General features: G+C 45.3%; 1 protein-coding gene across 3 annotated transcripts in view; it reads right to left on the minus strand.

The window, feature by feature from the left end:
* NISCH (nischarin) overlaps window positions 1-15,049 on the minus strand; it is a 170,864-nt gene continuing 155,815 nt past the window's right edge. For all 3 annotated transcript variants that reach the window (XM_075321742.1, XM_075321741.1, XM_075321743.1), the window contains one exon: window positions 1-5,770. In XM_075321742.1, the coding sequence (XP_075177857.1) occupies window positions 5,151-5,770 (620 nt within the window). In that variant the 3' untranslated portion in view covers window positions 1-5,150. The remainder of the gene's footprint in view (window positions 5,771-15,049) is intronic.

A 15,049-nucleotide genomic window follows, 5' to 3' on the forward strand; every position in this document is an offset into this window, starting at 1 on the left:
CTGTCGCCTTCACCAATTCTGTAGGATCCACATTTACAATTAAAGACTTTGCACATGGAAATAAGAGTGTGCAGTGATTCTCTCCTTATGGCTACAAGGGTTATTCATAATCTGTTCAGTATAGTGGAGTCAAAAGAAAAAAAAGAGGAATACAGCTCCCTGGAGGGAAGTAAAAGGTGCGGTGCTCGGATAACCTGGTCCGGCTCCCCGGTGAGCAGTAGAGTGGAGACGAAGAGTCCACCACCAGGTGGTGCTGGACCGTTAGTCTCCATTATAGCTGAGTGCATGCTAATCTCCTCTATCCTGGTATGCCTGCATGACTGAAAGAAAGCGGCTCCAGGGAGGAAGAAAGATTATTTTCTCCCTGGTGCCGCACTATGGCCAGGCAACACTATTATCCTGTTGATTAACCCTATATTTACAAATTAATAGTGTCATACGACTTGACAGGTTCCCTTTAAATAGTTAGCTGATCACATGTATCTGTGTATGGACTTTAGTGGAAAAACAAGTCCACAATAGGAGTTGAGCAAAGAGATTTGAAGAAATTTAGCCCAGTGGCCACATAGGTAGTCTATGGCTGCAGGAACAGAGCCATGCGAACATCATCCTACCGGCGGCTTCCCCTCTTTGGATTAGCAGACCATACGACGTCATTACGTTGTGGGGTGATGAACTAATGATGTCATAGTGGTCTACTGATCAGGAAAGGCGCAAGTAATAGGAGGTTTGCAGGGGTCAGGTCCCACAGCCAAGGAGTACTGACATCATGGCTGCTGAACCATGGCCTGCAAATCATTTTCCCCAAATCTAGTGCACAACCTGATTTAGTCTTTGAAATAAATCATTATAATATCATATACTACAAACCTCGTGAACAAGAGGGGCTTTAATTCTATTTTTTTGGACATGAACAATGCAAAAGCTAGAAAGACACAAGACACATCATTTCAGAAGATAGCATCATCAGATCCCTGACCCTTGATGAATTACGTGGGGCACTAGTTTACTTCAATGCTGACTTGACTCATATGACTGTGTTCACATCTGCGCAAAAAGCCACGTCAGTCATTATGTATGGGGTTGATAGGACGCTATCTGTCGTGTAACGGAGTTGTCCCGTGCAGGAATTCGGTGTTTCTATTGCTACAATAGAACATAAAAACTGAAGTCCTAAAACAGATGTGAACAGAGTCATGTAAGAACAGGGAAAATGCCAACATGGCAGCATGGGCAGGTGGAGCCATGGTATAAAAGTTAGTGGTGCTGCTATAATGACCGCTGGACGATCAGATTAGCAGAATATCGGGGACTATCATGGACTGCACGTGGCCCTCAGGTTCTTCACCTCTCTCATTTGAGGGTCTATCATGGACTGCACATGGCCCTCAGGTTGTGCACCTCTCTCATCTCAGGGTCTATCATGGACTGCACATAGCCCTCAGGTTGTGCACCTCTCTCATCTCAGGGTCTTTCATGGACTGCACATGGCCCTCAGGTTGTGCACCTCTCTCATCTCAGGGTCTATCATGGACTGCACATGGCCCTCAGGTTGTGCACCTCTCTCATCTCAGGGTCTTTCATGGACTGCACGTGGCCCTCAGGTTCTTCACCTCTCTCATCTCAGGGTCTATCATGGACTGCACATGGCCCTCAGGTTGTGCACCTCTCTCATCTCAGGGTCTATCATGGACTGCACGTGGCCCTCAGGTTGTGCACCTCTCTCATTTGAGGGTCTATCATGGACTGCACATAGCCCTCAGGTTGTGCACCTCTCTCATCTCAGGGTCTATCATGGACTGCACATAGCCCTCAGGTTGTGCACCTCTCTCATCTCAGGGTCTATCATGGACTGCACGTGGCCCTCAGGTTGTGCACCTCTCTCATCTCAGGATCTATCAAGGACTGCACATAGCCCTCAGGTTGTGCACCTCTCTCATCTCAGGGTCTATCATGGACTGCACATAGCCCTCAGGTTGTGCACCTCTCTCATCTCAGGGTCTATCATGGACTGCACATAGCCCTCAGGTTGTGCACCTCTCTCATCTCAGGGTCTATCATGGACTGCACATAGCCCTCAGGTTGTGCAGCTCTCTCATCTCAGGGTCTATCATGGACTGCACATAGCCCTCAGGTTGTGCACCTCTCTCATCTCAGGGTCTGTCATGGACTGCACGTGGCCCTCAGGTTGTGCACCTCTCTCATCTCAGGGTCTATCAAGGACTGCACATAGCCCTCAGGTTGTGCACCTCTCTCATCTCAGGGTCTATCATGGACTGCACCTAGCCCTCAGGTTGTGCACCTCTCTCATCTCAGGGTCTATCATGGACTGCACATAGCCCTCAGGTTGTGCACCTCTCTCATCTCCGGGTCTATCAAGGACTGCACATAGCCCTCAGGTTGTGCACCTCTCTCATCTCAGGGTCTTTCATGGACTGCACCTAGCCCTCAGGTTGTGCACCTCTCTCATCTCAGGGTCTATCAGGGACTGCACATAGCCCTCAGGTTGTGCACCTCTCTCATCTCAGGGTCTTTCATGGACTGCACGTGGCCCTCAGGTTGTGCACCTCTCTCATCTCAGGATCTATCCTGGACTGCATGTGGCCCTCAGGTTGTGCACCTCTCATCTCAGGATCTATCATGGACTGCACGTGGCCCTCAGGTTGTGCACCTCTCATCTCAGGATCTATCATGGACTGCACGTGGCCCTCAGGTTGTGTACCTCATCTCAGCCATACATTTTTGCTATACATTCATCTTGCAATAACAGCCGCATCTCAAAAAGCTTTTTCTTCAATATTGGAACAAAAAACAACAACCCAAAACATAGTTTTTACAGATATAAGACTATTATGAGTCCTCTTCGATTTAATGTACTTACAGTGAGGAGCTCGGCTTGGATAATTCACAGCAGTGGATAAACATTACATACAAGTGTTAAAGTGCACGTTACAAGAGTGAAATATACAAAATGTGAACTGGCTCTGAATGGCAGCTATGTGCAACATGTCGTAATACACTATAATACAAAACATACAAAAAAATACCCTTCATTAGCATGTATATATACTGCAAAGAGCAAAGAAGTGGTAAAGACATAAAAGTGAGCATGTGAGGTGCATCCCATGCCGACGTTAGTTATCGTGGCTGCAGAAGTGGTGCAGGGAAACGTATAGGCCAGACATTGCGTCCACATCATGTCCGTCATGAGATAATCCCTATTATTGCGTATAGAAAGCCTGCGAGTCTCGCTTCTCCAGCTGTCAATCAATCGGTGTGACAGAAACAGGTTCTCGGAGTCCTCGCTCCGCATTGCCACCCCTATAACATGGTCTAGCTGAGCTGTTATAGAGGACGTCTGTACCTTCCAAAACTGCAAATTAAACATCTATGCAGGGGACTTAGCCTCCTATAGAAATCATAAGAGTAACATTATTTTAGTGGTGCTGTAGCACATCCGCAAACGAGAGCTTCGTGCACCCGTAGGGTGCAGCTATTGTCTCGGTGCCCCGTTCCGCCCTCAGATTTGCATACTTAGCGCTGTCCTTGCACCTATTAGCGCTTGCTTTCTTACAGCCACCGCTCCCTAAACTGAAATCACTGCTCCTGTGGTTGCGCACTGACACTGTAGGATTCCAAGAGGCACACTCAGTATCCGTGGGGGAACATTCTCCGGCTTCTACCAATCTGTGGCCGCAGGAAGTGTAGCGATTATGTGGATTCAGATATCGGAGCCTGACCGTACCCAGGCGGAGTGCAGGCCAGTAATGACATTGGGCTCCTACAGTGTCAGTGCGCACGCATAGGAACAGGAATTTGAGCTTAGGGACCGCTGGCTGTGAGAAAGGGAGTGTGTTCAATCACAAACAGAAAGTGCTGGATATGCAAATTGGAGGGTGCAACAAAGCACCACCTTGGTCACGACAAGGGTGCACAAACGTGCCCCCATTTTCATGTTCCTTTTACCGCAACTACACAACTAACTTGCTTGTCACTGGTTTTATGAGCTGATTCCTCTATATAGATATTTAATTGGCTGAATTTGTAGTTTGGGGGTAACAGACTTTAGAGGGAATCTCTGAGCACTTTTTACCCAACCAAATGCTAAAATCGTTAAATAGTCGATGTGGAAATGAGTATAAACTACCAACGCTCCCAATGATAGTAGAAGCATGAATAAGAAAACAGTGCGAATCTGTCGTGTGCCATAAGCTGATTAGACGTCTTAAGTCCACGGGGCGTTCTTTGACAAGGGATGTGGTTTTGTCTGTAAACCCTTCACCACCTTTCCCCTTTGCTCGAGTGACGGCTGTAGGGGTCTTCATCATACAGTATCTGCTCCCCCAGCAGCACGGCTAAGGAAGCAGTAAGACGCCGAAGAACGCCCCGTCTTCAATCCAGAAGGATTGACAGAAAAATAAAACAGCCCGACACTTGGAATCTAATTAACGTGATGTGGAACGGAAATAAAAACTTAGTCTATGGGGTTGAACTTATCGCCAGGCCGTCAGTATAGCGATCAAAAAGAGGAACCGACTGCCTATAAACGGACTCCTCTGCGCAGAGTTATTTTTATATGATTTTTGGAAAGGAATCTGCTTCCTATACTATTTGGATAAATGCCTATTGATTTCAGTGGTGGGAAAAGAAAAACTGACTCCTTGTCAAATCTGCACCAAATTCAATACTGAAGTTGTGAAAAAACCTACAAAAAAAGTGTCAAAACTAAAAACAGCTTGGATTTCTGACGTGGATCTTTGACGTGGATTTCTGGTGTGGATATCTGATGTGGATTTCTGATGTACATTTCTAATGTAGATTTCTGGTGTGGATATCAGGTGTGGATTTCTAATGTACATTTCTGATGCGGATTTCTGACGCGCATGTCGCATAAACAGTCAATGAGAAAAAGGAATCGTCGTGAGATTTTTTTTTTCAGTTTGTTTGGAAATCTTAAGCCATTTGATGATGTATTCCTGGCCCCCTGTCACATCTGAATTACCCTGTATAATAACAGATCACTTGATAGGAATTACTTCTCATATATTTGCTCAGACAGCTGCTACAAATGCTGTAAAGGGTCAATAGAAATGTGCACGGAAAAGCAGCATTGACACCGTAATATTTGGCTTCATTTCGTGTAGTAAACTTTATCCCGTCAACTCCAAAGGTAACTCCCTACCACAGAGTATCTCCCACTGGCGTGCGAGTAGGGAGATCAGCTTTTCACGGCAGTCGGCGCTGGGTATGAAGATGTACCACTGCACTTCTTTATCTCCAACACATGGTTTCTGATCATCAGACAGGCTTAGAGAGTCTCCAAAATGATCCATTGATAAGCTATGCATCAGATCCTGGTTACTGGAGTCATCAAAGACAAATGTTAGCGTTTGGGGGTACGTTTGATAACCCATTAAAACTCGATCTAAATCCCTAATGCGCCTCCCATCCATTAACTGATACTTATCTTTCTTTGGGGGCTCTTTGGCAAAATCCGGGAGAGGGTAACTAATGTAATCTTCATTGAACAGAAAGAGGTCCGAGCTTGTAAGGATGAGGGTCCTAGGTTGCAGCAAAGCTTCGTGATCGGGTCCTTCTGCAGAATTCACATGAAATGCTAGAACATAGAGTAAGATATTCAGAGAGGGTAACACTCCAGAGGTGTCGTTCTGCTCCGTCACAATGTAGGTCAGGTCCCCGATCTCCTCTTCATTAGGATAGATGAACTTTACTCTGCTGGAATGAATCAGTTCATAATTTTCCATTTTTCCTAAAATAGAAAAAAAATATATAGATTTTTTTCATTTTCAATAAAAAGAAGATTTTTGGGTACTCACCATAAAATCCCTTTCTCTGAGCCTTCATTTGGGACACAGCACCCATGGTTTCCTGTGTCTCCAAATACGCAATAGAGAAAAGAAGATTTTGTGTACTCTCCATAAAATCTCTTTCTCTGCACCTTCATTGGGGGACACAGGAAACCATGGGTGCTATGTCCCCCAATGAAGTGAAAGGAAAAGAAGATTTTGTGTACTCCCCAAAAACCTCTTTCCCTGAGCCTTCGTTGGGGGACACATGAAACCATGGGTGCTTTGTCCCCTAATGAAGAGATAGCGAAAAGAAGATTTTGTGTACTCACTGTAAAAATCTCTTTCTCTGAGCCTTCATTGGGGGACACAGAAACCATGGGTGCTATTTTCCCCAATTACGCAACAGCAAAAAGTGGATTTTTGAGTACTCACCATAAAATCTCTTTTTCTGAGCCTTCATTGGGGGACAAAGGAAACCATGTGTCCCCCAATGAAGAGATAGAGAAAAGAAGATTTTGTGTACTCACTAAAATTAGTTTCTCTGAGCCTTCATTGGGGGACAAAGGAAACCATGGGTGCTATGTCCCCCATTGAAGTGAAAGAGCAAAGATTTTGTGTACTCTTCATAAAATCTCTCTCTCTGCACCTTCATTGGGGGACACAGGAAACCATGGGTGCTATGTCCCCAATTAAACAACAGCGAAAAGAGGATTTTTGTATACTCACCGTAAAATCTCTTTCTCTGAGCCTTCATTTGGGTGCACAGCACCCATGGTTTCCTGGGTCTCCCAATGAAGTGATCGAGAAATATTGATAAATGGACACTAATATGATGAATTGAGCACAGATCTAAAAATGAAGGGGAATCTGTCTGGTCACACAACCTTCATCCACCGATTATCTCTGTTCGACAGTAAGGAGAACAAGTGGTCAATGAGGAGTGTTATTGCAGCATCTGAGGCCGATACGCGGATGATGTTATAATAAAAAAAAAAAAAGTAAAAATTGTTTAGTGCACACAGGGTTCTCAAGGACTTGAGCAGGATAAAGGACAAGGAATTGCTAAGGAAGCAGTTTAGGAAGGTCAGTTTGGCTTTAAAGGGGTTATCCAACTAATTAAATTTATCAAATATCTACATGATAAGTAGCCAATGTATGAATCCTCGGGGTCCGACCGCTTGGACCACCGATAACTGCAGGAACAGGGATCCCAATTTCCCGTTTTAAAGGAACAGTACAACAAATGATAAAATAGCTGTCTCCATCTGCCGATGGGGGTTATCAGGCAACGTCCTAAGCTGCTCACTTTTGCACTGAGAGTGGTGCCGATGGGGTTAAGATAGGCAACTACGACTGAAAGGCATTGTGCATGTGCCCTGCTCAGTAGAACAATACCTGACAATTATTGGAACAGGACATGTGCACAATACCTGTCCACTCTGGATGCAGATTGTAATGATATCGGCACCACTCTCGATGCAGAAGTGAGCAGCTCAAGGCGTTGCCTGATGACCCCTTTAAATGTGTGATCACTGGAAGGCAGCAGGCGATGTCCTGAGCAGGTCACTTCCACATTGAGAGCGGCGCTGATGGCATTACGATCTACATCCATTATTAGCAAGTATTGTGCACGTCTGTAACAGGCACAGGACATGTGCACTATATCATTCTTGGCAATATATGGGGACTTAAAGGGAACCTGTCAAGAGGATTCTGCAATGCAATCTGAAGACAGCATGCTGCAAGAATTAAAATAGAACATTCAGCCCTGTGTGTCTTATCTCCGTCTATTTCTGTTTACCTGCAGTGTTAGTATAAGCCTCTTATCTTTATCATTAGTGGGTCTCAGCAGCACCAGCTGTAAGGCCATGTCACACTAAGCAACATCGCTAGCAATATCGCTGCTGAGGCACGACTTGCTAGTGATGTTGCTGTGTGTGACATCCAGCAACGACCTGGCCCATGCTGTGAGGTCGCTGGTTGTTGCTGAATGTCCTGGACCATTTTTTAGTTGTTGCTCTCCCGCTGTGAAGCACACATCGCTTTGTGTGACTGCGACAGAGCAACAACTATAAGTGAAGGCAGCAGGAGCCGGCTTCTGCGGACGCTGGTAACCAATGTAAATATCAGGTAACCAAGAAGCCCTTTCCTTGGTTACCCGATATTTACCTTCGTTACCAGCGTCCGCCGCTCTCACGCTGTAAGTGCCGGCTCCCTGCACACATAGCCAGACTACACATTGGGTAATTAACCCGATGTGTACTCTGGCTAGGAGTGCAGGGAGCCAGCGCTAAGCGGTGTGCGCTGGTAACCAAGGTAAATATCGGGTTGGTTACCCGATATTTACCTTAGTTACCAAGCGCAGCATGCTTCCACGCGTCGCTGCTGGCTGGGGGCTGGTCACTGGTTGCTGGTGAGATCTGCCTGTGTGACAGCTCACCAGCAACCCATGTAGCGACGCTACAGCGATCCCTGCCAGGTCAGGTTGCTGGTAGGATCGCTGGAGCGTCGCTTAGTGTGACGGTACCTGTAGTCCGACTCTGCACCCTTCTGTGATTAGCAGCTTCTGTCTATGGAAATGAGCACTAAAAGCCTGGTGTGAGCGGGGTAAGCTCTCCCATCAGCACTACTACATGCAAAATCTAAAATCTTTCACTGTGTCAGAATGGCTGCAGTCACTAATTAAGTGTTACTTCATTGAACTCAGGATCTCTTTGCTTACATTATGCTGTTCTCAGATGAAGTAGCAAAAACCTGCTGACAGATTCCCTTTAAGAGGCTAGGGATCAAAAGCAAATTATATCTAGGAATAGACTGGTAAAGAATTGCTGACAATATAGGAAATAAGCAGCTTTATAATTAAAAAAGAAAATATCACCCAACAGTGGGGCTTTCAGGATGCTCACTCGAAGCATGCTCATACATGAAACGTTTTTGCACATTTTTGCTGCAGATTTTCACGCACAAAATAAAAAATGTCAATGAATTAGGACAGGCCAACTAATTGCTTTTTGGTAGCCAAAAGGGTATTTGTATGAACGTCTTATAGATGTGGCTCCCATCTCGTTCAAAACCGTGAATCTGTCTGTCTATGGAAACAGCTGTTCTGAATGGAGAGGAGGCTACTCGTGTCAATCTCCATTCACTTCCAAGGGAGTTGTGAAAAATATTTGGCTGTTTTTAGGACTCCAATAGAAATAAATGGAGTGAGACAAGAGGGATTTAAAGGTATTGGAGAACAAAAAAAGAAGTAAATGTGTGGCACCCCAGTGGTCACGGGAGTCACAGTGGCATCGTTCTCCTTATTAGGATCAATGCTATGCTTGGAGGCAGCGTGGGGACCTCTCCTTGTCAGGAACATCACATACAACATCTCCTACTCCAGGCCAGCAGGGGGAGCGCATAACCTGTTTTGAAGGGAGTCTCTGTACATGCTGACTTGGGGGAAGGGTTAGAGTGAACAGGAAGGAGGTCAGGCAGAATAGTGTTGGCGAGAAGAAAGAGCGGTCGCTGTTTGAGAGCTTTTGTGTGAGCTTTCCAGGACCGAGCGCTAGGACAGAACACTGGGGTCCTCGGTTATTAGGTGCGAAAGACCCAGTAGCAAAACCCGGAGGGCATGAAATTCTACATTCCTGGCCCACCATAGTTCCAAGACACAACAGCAATACAGAACCCGGAATCGCAGGAATACAACTGGGTCCCATAACTGGTTCACGTTGCCTGTCACAGGGGACAGTCATCTTCGAGTACAGAGAGCAAGAAGGGGATGCTGCTCCAGGCCACAGCGGCTCCCACCAAGAGAGCATTAAGGAAGACCTCCAACCCTCCAGGCAAGGAGAGATCCACGCTGCTTCTGGGCTGACCGGACCACTGTAAACCTGGACCATAACACCTGACCAGTAAAGGTAAAGCGGAAACTACCACCTTGTGTGGTCCAGTTTCTTCGGTGTCCCAGCCCTGCACCCCATTGCACCAATACAACTCTCACCATCTTCCTGGGGCCCGCTCCCCCTGTGGGGGGCGATCACACCCGAGCTGCACTACCACCAGCCCCAGCAAGGAACCCGGCAGCGGTGGCTACTCCCTGGCCGCCACAGGTGGCGTCACGACAAGCCCTCTCTAAATACCCTGCTTCCCCACCGATTACTGTATGCCTCGGGGCCACTGAACAGAGCAAGGCCACCCGTGACAGCGCTCAACCTGACCTCAACCGGCCCGGCAACGAGTAGGTTAACCACCTGCCCAGTGGGGCGCGACAAATGCACTTATGACGGGATGATAAATGAGCTGTGTGACGTAGAAAGAGAAGTGCAGGGTTTCGGTACATTCTGGCTCAAACTCTATGGGCAGTTTTTACAATTAAAGGTAATCTGTCACCAGGTTTTTGCTCCCCCATTTGAGAGCAGCATAATGTAGGGGCATACACCCTGATTCCAGCAATGTGTCTCTTACTGAGCTGTTTACTGTCATTTTGATCAAATCAATGCTTACTTTGCAGTTATACAGAGCTCATGAATATGCTGGACTACCTGGCAGCACACCAAGTAGTCCTGTAATGATAATCTACTGCTGATTAAACACTGATTTTATCAAAACTACACTAAGCAGCCCAGTAAGTGACACATCGCTGGAATCAGGATCTCTGCCTCTACATTATGGTGCTCTCAGATTAGGTGGTAAAACCTAGTGACATACAGTTAGGTCCAGAAATATTTGGACAGTGACACAAGTTATGTTATTTTAGCTGTTTACAAAAACATGTTCAGAAATACAATTCTATATATAATATGGGCTGAAAGTGCACACTCCCAGCTGCAATATGAGAGTTTTCACATCCAAATCGGAGAAAGGGTTTAGGAATCATAGCTCTGTAATGCATAGCCTCCTCTTTTTAAAGGGACCAAAAGTAATTGGACAAGGGACTCTAAGGGCTGCAATTAACTCTGAAGGCGTCTCCCTCGTTAACCTGTAATCAATGAAGTAGTTAAAAGGTCTGGGGTTGATTACAGGTGTGTGGTTTTGCATTTGGAAGCTGTTGCTGTGACCAGACAACATGCGGTCTAAGGAACTCTCAATTGAGGTGAAGCAGAACATCCTGAGGCTGAAAAAAAGAAAAAATCCATCAGAGAGATAGCAGACATGCTTGGAGTAGCAAAATCAACAGTCGGGTACATTCTGAGAAAAAAGGAATTGACTGGTGAGCTTGGGAACTCAAAAAGGCCTGGGCGTCCACGGATGACAACAGTGGTGGATGATCGCCGCATACTTTCTTTGGTGAAGAAGAACCCATTCACAACATCAACTGAAGTCCAGAACACTCTCAGTGAAGTAGGTGTATCTGTCTCTAAGTCAACAGTAAAGAGAAGACTCCATGAAAGTAAATACAAAGGGTTCACATCTACATGCAAACCATTCATCAATTCCAAAAATAGACAGGCCAGAGTTAAATTTGCTGAAAAACACCTCATGAAGCCAGCTCAGTTGTGGAAAAGTATTCTATGGACAGATGAGACAAAGATCAACCTGTACCAGAATGATGGGAAGAAAAAAGTTTGGAGAAGAAAGGGAACGGCACATGATCCAAGGCACACCACATCCTCTGTAAAACATGGTGGAGGCAACGTGATGGCATGGGCATGCATGGCTTTCAATGGCACTGGGTCACTTGTGTTTATTGATGACATAACAGCAGACAAGAGTAGCCGGATGAATTCTGAAGTGTACCGGGATATACTTTCAGCCCAGATTCAGCCAAATGCCGCAAAGTTGATCGGACGGCGCTTCATAGTACAGATGGACAATGACCCCAAGCATACAGCCAAAGCTACCCAGGAGTTCATAAGTGCAAAAAAGTGGAACATTCTGCAATGGCCAAGTCAATCACCAGATCTTAACCCAATTGAGCATGCATTTCACTTGCTCAAATCCAGACTTAAGACGGAAAGACCCACAAACAAGCAAGACCTGAAGGCTGCGGCTGTAAAGGCCTGGAAAAGCATTAAGAAGGAGGAAATCCAGCGTTTGGTGATGTCCATGGGTTCCAGACTTAAGGCAGTGATTGCCTCCAAAGGATTCGCAACAAAATATTGAAAATAAAAATATTTTGTTTGGGTTTGGTTTATTTGTCCAATTACTTTTGACCTCCTAAAATGTGGAGTGTTTGTAAAGAAATGTGACAATTCCTACAATTTCTATCAGATATTTTTGTTCAAACCTTCAAATTAAACGTTACAATCTGCACTTGAATTCTGTTGTAGAGGTTTCATTTCAAATCCAATGTGGTGGCATGCAGAGCCCAACTCGCGAAAATTGTGTCACTGTCCAAATATTTCTGGACCTAACTGTATTCCCTTTAATGAGATTTGCCCCTGTATAAAACAGAGACTAACAGGATAGGAGCGTCTGGGAAGCAGAGTGGTGAAGACCGGCACATTGGGCTCTCGGAAGAATAACTGTCACACGGCAGGTGTATTTGGGTGAGTGTCTACGTGGCGCAATATACAAAGGGAAGTGAAATAAAATACAGGACGTCTGGACCCTCCGAATCTGAATGTTGCAATGAATTTCCTGCAATCTGGCAGCCGACGATAAAAATAGAATTCACATCTTACAATCACAAGACAAAGTAAGTGAACCCTTTAACATTATCTATATACTGCATTGAATACTAATAACATGTGATCACTTGGGACTGTGCTGTTAAAGGGGGGAACTATAGGATTTTTAATTTCAAGGGTTCATTTACTTTTTCTCACTGCACAGCGGATGTTTATATGATCAATAGAAGAAAGGATTGTAGAGACTTGAAAACCAAAGTTGGAATCATTGTATCCGAACCCAGATGCTGGCGTTGTCTTAAAGGGAATCTGTCACCATGTTTTTTGCTCTCCCATCTCAGAGCAGCATAATATATGGACTGAGACACAGATTCCAGCGATGTGTCACTTACTGAGCTATTCGCTGTCGTCTTGATAAAATCAATGTTTTCTCTGCTGCAGATCTAGCAGTTATACAAAACTCAGGAATATGCACGCCAAGTAGTCCTGTAAAGATAATCTACTGCTGATTAAAGAGTGATTTTATAAAAGCTACACTAAGCAGCCCAGAAAGTGACACATTACTGGAACTAGAGTCTCTGCCCCTACATTATGCTGCTCTCAGATTAGATGGCAAAAATCTGGTGACAGATTCCCTTTAAATTAGTATGTGTGTGAACGTGTCTCCGGTATGTGTGAAAACGGACCGGAGACCTGAACAGCAGTAGATTATCATTAGAGGACTACTTGGCGTGCTGCCAAGTAGTCCAGCATATTTATGTGCTCTGTATAACTGCTATATCTGCAACAGAGAAAACACTGATTTTATCAAAATGGCAGGAAACAGCTCAGTAAGTGACACATCGCTGGAATCAACATTTTGTTGCCTTCAGATGAGGGAGCAAAAACCTGGTGACAGATTCCCTTTCAGTCACTTTCTGGGCTGCTTAGTGTAGCTTTTATAAAATCACTCTTTAATCAGCTGTAGATTATCTTTACTGGACTACTTGGTATACTTTAGGTAGTCCAGCATATTCCTGAGTTCTGTATAACTGCTAGATCTGCAGCAGAGAAAACATTGATTTTATCAAGACGACAGCGAATAGCTCAGTAAGTGACACATCGCTGGAATCAGTGTCTCTGCCCCTATATTATGCTGTTCTCAGATGGTAGAGCAAAAACCTGGTGACAGAATCCCTTTAAGACAACGCCAGCATCTGGATTCAGATACAATGATTCCAACTTTGGTTTTCAATTGAAGAAATGAATCATTTTACAAGTAAAATAAAATCCTGACACATTTCAGGTCAATATAATGAGAAAGACCAGAGACCTGAAGACTGGAAGAGAAAATTAATTAGGAGATTTCTCTAATTAAAAAAACAAAATGGCAACAGATTAGGAGTTAATATTTCACTTTAATCTGGAGGACCTAAGGTTTTTTTAGTCTATTGGTTCCTATATTTCTATTCTTATACCAAAAAGCTATAATTATCACTTTCGGATTGGACGACTACCGCGACTGTCGCCAACGCTAAGAATGTATGGAAAGCCAAACAGAAGGCCCCCATAGAGCGGAGACCAAAGTTGGTCAAATCCTTAGATATAGGCAAGTTATTGACAGTCTAATGTGTACAGGGGGCAACCTATTCTCTGATAAAGAGAGATCCGGTGTGTCCAATTTCGGGATGCCGATCCTTTTCTTCTCTAAAAGATGAGCCGCCGCCAGAGATGCCCAACAGCGGCTCAGAAAACACAGGAATGCTCTGCCGAGAGATCAGTCTTGTGTATGGAGGAGTTGGGAAAAAGAGAATTTTGTTTACTTACCGTAAATTCTTTTTCTTATAGTTCCGTAATGGGAGACCCAGACCATGGGGTGTATAGCTTCTGCCTCCGGAGGACACACAAAGTACTACACTAAAAAGTGTAGCCCCTCCCTCCGAGCATATACACCCCATGGTTAACCAAATATAGCCAGTTTAGTGCAAAAGCTGAAGGAGAGTAGCCACCCACAAGTAGAGATAGAGCAAGAACCGGAACAACCGGAGCCTCTGTCTACAACAACAGCCGGTGATAACACGCGGAACAAGAAACTGCCAACAGGCAACAGGGAGGGAACTGGGTCTCCCAATACGGAACTATAAGAAAAAGAATTTACGGTAAGTAAACAAAATTCTCTTTTTCTTCATCGTTCCTTATGGGAGACCCAGACCATGGGACGTCTCAAAGCAGTCCATGGGTGGGAATAAACAGAAAACTGAGAAGTAAGCGAAACCTAACTTCGCAAATGGGCGACAGCCGCCAGAAGGGTGCGTCTGCCCAAGCTCGCATCTGCCGAAGCATGAGCATGCACTTGTAGTGCTTCGAAAAGGCATGCAGACTAGTCCAAGTGGCAGTCTGAGAGACCTGCTGAGCCGTAGCCTGGTGCCTGAAACCCAAGAGGCACCGACAGCTCTGGTCGAGTGTGCCTTGATCCCCCGGCGGGGGAGGCACTTGAGTACACTGGTAGGCATCGGAAATGGCCGACATAATCCAACGAGCTAGGGTCGGCTTAGAGCCGAGAGGCCCTTACGCCGACCTGTGGTCAGCACAAAAAGAGAGGTGCACCGCCTAAGAACAGCGGTGCGAGACACATAGATCCGGAGCGCCCGCACCAGATCCAGGATATGCAACGCTTTTTCAAAGCGATGAACAGGAGCCGGA

Source organism: Anomaloglossus baeobatrachus, chromosome 8 (assembly GCF_048569485.1).
Source record: "Anomaloglossus baeobatrachus isolate aAnoBae1 chromosome 8, aAnoBae1.hap1, whole genome shotgun sequence".
NCBI classification, from domain to species: domain Eukaryota; kingdom Metazoa; phylum Chordata; class Amphibia; order Anura; family Aromobatidae; genus Anomaloglossus; species Anomaloglossus baeobatrachus.